Source organism: Musa acuminata, chromosome BXJ3-8 (genome assembly GCF_036884655.1).
Source record: "Musa acuminata AAA Group cultivar baxijiao chromosome BXJ3-8, Cavendish_Baxijiao_AAA, whole genome shotgun sequence".
In the NCBI taxonomy this organism is placed as follows: domain Eukaryota; kingdom Viridiplantae; phylum Streptophyta; class Magnoliopsida; order Zingiberales; family Musaceae; genus Musa; species Musa acuminata.
Genome location: NC_088356.1, coordinates 15,527,678 through 15,534,986, shown reverse-complemented (window position 1 = coordinate 15,534,986; position 7,309 = coordinate 15,527,678). Strand labels below are relative to the sequence as shown.

Sequence of the window (7,309 nt, the reverse complement as noted above, 5' to 3'; positions counted from 1 at the left end):
AAAATCTAAAGGAGGGATTTTGCCTAGAAACTTACTATGGAGGGGGAGTTTCTCATGGATTTTTGGCTAAGGGATAGTTCCGCAAGGTCAAGCTTGAGGCATAGGGAGGATTGGGACTAAATTCTCTATAGTTTGGTCTCTAGAGTGGGATCTGGGCGCCAGGCACTCACCCCATGAGCTCTCTGGAAGAGGCCACCCCACAAAGTTGGGTTGGACGGCTCCACAGAGGACGAGATGCGGGGAAGAGAGTCGATCGAGCCTTACGGAAGTACAATCGAGTCGGAGGCAGTCGAGACAGCAACCTGCTCTGGGTGAGAGGAACCTAGTTTCGACCCATGAAGAGCGACGGGTGGGGAGTGCTTTGGACAACACAACAGATGGTGGGGGATCTCTTTGTGCTAGCTAGAGGAGCATAGGATGACGAGGAAGGCCGATTTGGAAGAGGGGCAAAGGGAGTGGGGTCGGGGGGCCGATTTGGCTGACGAGGAAGGCCGATTTGGATCTCTTTGTTTCTTTCCTTTATTCATATATTGAATGAGCATGTTACATAGATAATGATTATATGTGTATACGAGCTAAATTACATGAGATTGACACATAACCATTGTATCTTATTCCTTGAACATGAATTTCATAAGAATTTTTAAGCTTATCAAATGATTTATATTATTTCAGAGTATTTATTACAAAAAATTTCAATACAAATTTAATTTATGCTCTTTTATCATAATCACTGTGTACGGAATTTTCATGATGAAATAATTGGTGTTGTTTCATAAGTATTATATTTTGTTATTGAAGTTATACTCATGAGTTTGAGATTCTATGGTATTTCTGACTCAACATGTTGCTAAAATTTTCAGAGTAATTACATCCCAAGAAACTTTAATATCAATTGTTATGATGGATATGAAATTTATATAGAATATATAACTAAGAAAAACCCAAAAAGAAAAGAAAGCTAGCTCTGTATTATGGACGAGAAGTGAGTTTTTGGGGATTCATCCAAATGGTAACAATTCGACTTCTACAAATGGTTTAGTAGAACGTGAACATTCGGTATTTCTTTTTCTTTCTTCGTATACTCCCTCTCTTCACCTTTTCTCTTCTGCATTGTTTCTTTCGAACTCCCTTTTTGTCTTAATTTTGTTTCGCAATCTTCTGAAATTAATTCTTTCTGTTGAGAACTCCCTTCAGTTTGCTTCCAACGAGGAAGAACAGAAGAGAAAAACACTGGCAATAAATTCCTTGACTAAATATGTATTCACTAACAAATTGTTTGCATCAATACTGCCATAATTCTGAATGCAAATCAATCAAGTATTATTGTGAAATTTTGGTCCTCCTGAATTGAAGTTACATACATACATACATACAGCACTGCACTGCCTGGTTTCGCGCGCTTGTACCCAACAAATTAATGCACAAAATGTATGACGAAACCAAAACAAAAGAATGCCAAATTCCCACTACTTGGGTTCAATCCTCGCCGAGTACGCCCCGCTGTACTCAAACGCGCTGCTGCTCTCCTCGTTTCTACTTTTCATGTTATCATGATAGGGATGACGAGGAGCTCCCATCGCTTTCCCAAATTCTGTGGCCGACGAGGATGCGGAGCTCGGCTGCGTGTTCAATCCATTACTCTGCAGTATTGTCTCGATTTCCTTCACCACCTCATTCATCGTCGGCCGGTCGGCAGCTGATTCCTCCACGCAACGTATCGCCAACCGAACAAACCTCCGAAGCCCTGTGAGGTTTCCCACGTCTCGTATAACAGGATCCATCATCTCCCTGAGGCCGTAGTACTCTTCGTCGTAGTTGTCGACCGCATTCCTAATTTCGCGGACGATGTATTTGCCCTTCTCTATTGGTTGCCTGGCTGTGATCAGCTCAAGCATGACCACCCCAAAGCTGTACACATCACTCTTCTCCGACAGCTGCTGAGTCATGTAGTACTCTGGATCCAGGTAACCCTGCAAAAGTTGAACCAAGCGATGCATTAGCTGAGCTGCGAGATGCAAAAGTTTGGTGAATGCATGGGAAAATAGTTCAGAGACGGACTCTCACCAACGTTCCTTTAACTTGGGTGGAAACATGTCCCTTTCCGGTGTCCGATACTAGTTTTGACAGGCCAAAATCTGCAACCTTTGCATTCAAACTTTCATCCACAAGGATATTGGTGGACTTGACATCTCTGTGAATTATGGGTGGATCAGCTAACTCATGAAGATAAGCTAATCCTCTGGCTGAGCCCAGTGCGATTCGTAGTCTCTTCTTCCAATCCAACTGTCTGCCACTTCTCCCTGCAGATTACGAGAGAAAAGGAAGGCCAGGTTATTGATGGTAGATGATTGGATCAGGTTCCTTTGAGAAGTGGCCGTGTTGCAGACCTGTCAAGTTCTCCCTTAATGTTCCATTGGGAATGTATTCGTATACCAGCATCTGTTCCCCTTGTTCGAAACAAAAACCTACAAGGTCTACCAGATTTTTGTGGTGAACCCTAGAGAGCAGTTCGATCTCTGTCTTGAATTCTAGCGCTCCTTGCATGGATCCTTGCTGCGCCCTCTTGATTGCAACCATCTGCCCACTCGAAAGAATTCCTCTGTAGACCTGGAAAAGAAGTCACAAAGTTCATTGCTTTCTCCTTGGTTCAATCTTTTCTCGAATGAATTCAGGCAGAAAGTTTTCTTTAGAGAACCATTGATGTACTTGTTGATTGATGTACCTTTCCATAGCCCCCAGAACCGATTTCATTGGCGTCTGAGAAATTGTTGGTGCATTTCTTGATCTCGTCGAAAGGAAACCATCTTGCTCCTTTGAGTTCCGGTGCGCTACCATCGTCTTTACCACCGGCTCCCCATGAAGCTGCAAAGTCGAGGAAACGTCATCTATGGTGCCATCCAACACTATTACTTACCTAACATCTTGTTCACAATCTCCTGCTGGGAAAGGAAAATTACCGAAAGGCCTGCTCTGTTCAATAGCTCTTTTAGCCTTTTGCTTTTGTAGATAGGCATAGATCCCAACACAAACAAGTCCAATAACAAGTATGATGCAGCCGGCAGCTATTCCAGCAATAGCGCCTGTACTTATTGTCGTCTTTCCACTCTTCCCACCTGTGAATATTAAGTTACTTCTTCAGCAAATTTAATCTACAACAAGGCAGCGTTCAGGTTCGAAGTCGGAGGAAGTGTGGATTGATACCTGAGAAGGTGTACGGGAATGCTAGGAAATAATATGGTCCAAAAATGTCAGGAGGTTTGTAGGTTTGGTTGCTCAGATAAAACCCAATTCTTTGGATCTCTGACCGGTTGAAGTACATTCCACTCGAAGGGAACAGCGCCAGGTTGAGTTGAATGTAGTTATCACTGTTGAGGAAGAGGTCGGAAATGTATACGGAACTTGGAGCAAGTCCAAGTTTAGTCCGCAGACTCGTCTCCAGCTCTTGGAACAAGGTGGCATTCGTCAGATCTCGGAAGGAGGGTGCTCTGAAAACCATCAATCCTTGATATGGATAGGCACAGGAACAGCTCCGAGGGTTAAGTTTCTGCTCCGAGGAGCATGATGTAGAACCACCGCAATTGGCTAAACTGGTGGAGTACGGCGTTTCTGCTTGTTGCTGCAGGAGGCAATAGCTTTTGGTGTTTTCGGCGGAAGAACTACACAGAGGATTTCCATACAGTCTGCAGTTGTCGAGCAACAAAAGAGAAACATGAAATCATGCTTGCGTATGAGTCCGTGAAGAATACGAAAGAACTTTTCGAGATGAACTCACATTAGAGTTTTGGTGAAACTGGATGTTAGCACGACCTCATCGATGGAATTGTTCCTGAAATTTACTAGCTGTAGTTGTGGACTGATGATGCTGCCCATGTTCAGTGTACCATTGAATCTATTATTATCAAGCAACCTGTTGAATGTATGAGCTGATGAGATTTCTATACGAGGGGAATGCTAGAAGAAATGTTCCTTATAGGATTCGATTGGAACTTGTTAATGAACTCACACTTGCTGCAATTGAGGCAAGCTGAATAAACCTTGCGGAATTTGGCCAAAAAGCCCTCCAGATTCTATGACTCTGCAAATGGACCAACAATGATGTCTCAGCTCCCTCGACTTAATTCCAAGCAAAAGCGCAGAATGTGGTAAGGAGACTCACAAGGTGGTGAGAGATTCTATTGTGGTGAACCACCCCGGAGCTTCTGAAGGACTGAAGGAGTTGTTGCTCAAGTCACTGTACCACACATCATGCAAGGGATAAGTCGAGGAAGTTTATGTTGGTCGGTAGCAGAGCTACACAATGGTTGCTTACACATAATTGAGGTTGTTCATTCCTGTCAGATTCGGCAGCGATCCAGTTAATTGATTGTTTGCCAAGTTCCTGCAAGAAAAGGAAACAGCGAGTGTGTCAGCAGCCCGTGATGGATTCGCCGCCTTTGATATCATCACTTACAGTTCATTGATGCTTGTGAGATTGTTAATGTCGGATGGAACAGGACCTCCCAAAGCATTATTGTCAAGCCGACTGTTCGAAGAAGAAGATAGCACAGCACGTGAGATCAAAAGATTCCAACCCTTCAAGCGGTCGATAAAGAAAGGCAAAGAAAACATCATCAGTCCACGTCACTTACAGAACCTCGAGCGTTTTCACCAGTTGTACCGAGGATGGAATCGGACCAGTAAATTTATTCGAGTCGAAGAGTCTGCCAGAGATCACGATTGCAGTCCTTTGAAACTAATGGGAGGCGATCAGTACAAAAGACTCAAAATCCAAACTTACATGTGTATCAGTGTCATCTCGGAGCTGAAGAGTTGTTCTGGAATTTCTCCTGATAACTGGTTCTTGTTGAAGTGACTGCGAATCAACCGGAACAGTAACTCGTATCATTTATTCATCATGTTCTGGTCAACCCAGTTGCAACGCACAACCAGATTAATCCTTCTCTTCGATGGAAGTAGATTGAGCCATTACTTACAAGTGCTTGGTGTTGAGGAGCCGGTCCAGGCCCGGTGTCGCGTTGACCGAGATAGGGAGAGATCCAATCAACTGGTTGTCTGCCAGATCTAGCCAATACAGATTAGAGAGGAGACCCAGTGAAGCTGGAATCCTGCCGTTGAACTTGTTTGAATTCAGAGCCCTGGCGAGTTTGATTGGCAGCCAATTATGACATTCGAAGAACAATGATGGAATTGTGTAAAACAAAAAAAGGGAACGCTTACAAGAAGGAGAGCAGTTTCAAGTTGCCTAATTCCTCTGGGATTTTGCCATTGAAGCTACAGCCAGCCAAGATCCTGGTAAGTGGAACAACACAAGTTTCAGCCAATTCATTACGTGTCAAACTAATAGGAATCGGTTTTCAGTATTTGGGAGTCCGTTCCGTGCTTACAAAGTGGTGAGCTTCTTCAGGTTCCCAATATTTGGAGTGAGTAGCCCACCGAGATCTCCGTTGTACGACAGATCCCTGCAAATAGATGTGCTATTAAGTGAGATTTATGCATACTACTGAAAAATGTTGCAACGTCATTTGCAATCACAGGTTTAATCAGAATTTGGATTAGGAGAAGACAACGTACAAGGATTGCAACTCCGTGAGTTGGCTTATGTCGCTGCTTAATGTACCTTTGATTCCCATCGTGGACAGTCTCCTGCAATGACCACAGCTTAAGCATATGGAAGGGAGATCTCGACAAGGAGGTCAGGTTTGCAGCAAACTCACAGTGAGGTCACCCTGGAGGCGTCGCAGAAAACTCCTTCCCATGGCGAACCACAGGGATCACTCGACTGCCCCCACGTTGGTGGAGCATTCTTCCACTCACTCAGCATGGATCGCAGAGCGGCAGCTGTACATTTCTTTCTCATCAACATAAGGAATCAAAGAGGAATGTTTTCTGCAATCCATTCTGAGAGTTCATACGACCAGAGAAGATGCTGCAGCGGCACGAGAACTTACCATCCTGGGGATCGGTGTCGCAGGAACCAAGACGAAGATGACCTGTAAGGATCATGAACACGAGCAAAAGGCCGGAGACGGTGCCCATGTCGGAAGGCCAGCGAAGTCACCGGCGAGTGATCGATCACCCTTGATATCACAAGGCCTCGGTTATGTCAGATCCAACAACCATAACCCGCAATAATTCTCCTCTCTTTTCCACGCCTTAGTAGCTGAGGAACAATTGATGAAGATGGAAGGAAGGTTGGACTTGTCTTGGAAGCCATTCTATCATGTGAAATAAGATCGATTTGATTCCCTAAGCACCATGCAAGAATGAGGTAATGGGGATTGGACTCGTTGCCATTTCTCGGGGTTTGAACAAGGAAGCTGCACGTGCTGTTTGAATGGTTCCAGGGGTGTTTCATCTATTTGTTATCGTTGAGTTGGGTGGTTGGGTGGAGGACCCCGCTATGAACAATTCTTCCCTGTCACCCAATAACTTGTACCAACTGCCTCTTTGCAAATGGATGTAATCTTGTTTAGTTGTTGGAAAGAAGCAATCGGAAGAGTTGCCAGATGAGCGCAGCATTCTCTGCACTGACTTGGTAAAAGTCAACTCTTAGCAGCTGGCTCCTAGTTGGTCATATTTGCGTCGGTCAACGCCTGGGGGTGGTCTTATTAATTCAGGATAAACACAAAGCACAAGAACTGCTGAGGCCATCATCAAATGAAAGATTCAATCTCCTCTCTTTGACCACTCTTCTCTAATTTCTTTTTAATTTTTTTTGACGGACGATTTTTCTACAAAAGTTTTTTTTCGAAAGGTGCCCTTCTTTTAGTTTTCCTGGACAATGTCCTCTAATTTTAAAAAAATATCTAAAATACCCTTTATCAATTCTTTCTTTTAATTTTTTTCATTAGTTTTAAACCAATACGGTGCTTTTATTTAGCTCATCTATAGTATATTTTAATAATATTTTTATTAAGATATTAAAAATATAAAATTATTAAAAAAATACTATAAATGACATCATATTATATCTATTATTTGTCATTGCTCGAAGACCATTACGATACCATATTTTTAAGTTTGTAGTTAGTTTGATTAAGATTATGAGTCGATTTAGATCATATACAATGTTTTTAAGTAGGTTTTGTAGTGTTTTTATTATGATTATTAAAATATTAAAATAAGTTAATTTTTATTTATATTTGGGTGATATCATTTTTAAATTATTATAAATACCTATTTAGATCCTACTATGATATATTATATAATTTCTGATGTGTTTTGACTCCATTTGACTCACTTATAGTGTTTTCTAATAACATTATAGTATTTTAATTGTGGTATTAAAAATATTATAAAACTATTA

The 7,309-nt window shown here is 42.4% G+C and overlaps 1 protein-coding gene across 1 annotated transcript; it reads right to left on the bottom strand.

Annotated features, from left to right (window-relative positions):
- Positions 1–1,323: 1,323 nt before the first annotated feature.
- LOC135644859 (leucine-rich repeat receptor protein kinase HPCA1-like) lies at positions 1,324–6,320 on the bottom strand. The gene is made up of 19 exons (XM_065162789.1): positions 5,952–6,320; positions 5,718–5,841; positions 5,575–5,646; positions 5,388–5,462; positions 5,221–5,292; positions 4,977–5,138; positions 4,781–4,855; positions 4,632–4,703; positions 4,454–4,525; positions 4,313–4,381; positions 4,160–4,234; positions 4,007–4,078; positions 3,776–3,910; positions 3,205–3,683; positions 2,961–3,116; positions 2,726–2,865; positions 2,391–2,610; positions 2,068–2,303; positions 1,324–1,973 (listed from the first exon to the last, which is right to left on the bottom strand). The coding sequence occupies exons 1-19, from the start codon at positions 6,037–6,039 to the stop codon at positions 1,470–1,472; spliced, it is 2,898 nt and encodes a 965-aa protein (XP_065018861.1). The 5' UTR covers positions 6,040–6,320; the 3' UTR covers positions 1,324–1,469.
- Positions 6,321–7,309: the final 989 nt, after the last annotated feature.

Bases quoted from the DNA above. Each gene is read 5' to 3' on its own strand.
- LOC135644859 (XM_065162789.1), bottom strand. From the start codon at position 6,039: ATGGGCACCGTCTCCGGCCTTTTGCTCGTGTTCATGATCCTTACAGGT. The intron at 5,139-5,220 runs GTAAGCGTTCCC...CAAACTCGCCAG, and splicing joins TTGAAACTGCTCTCCTTCTT to GGCTCTGAATTCAAACAAGT. The intron at 2,304-2,390 runs GTCTGCAACACG...CGTAATCTGCAG, and splicing joins ATTAAGGGAGAACTTGACAG to GGAGAAGTGGCAGACAGTTG.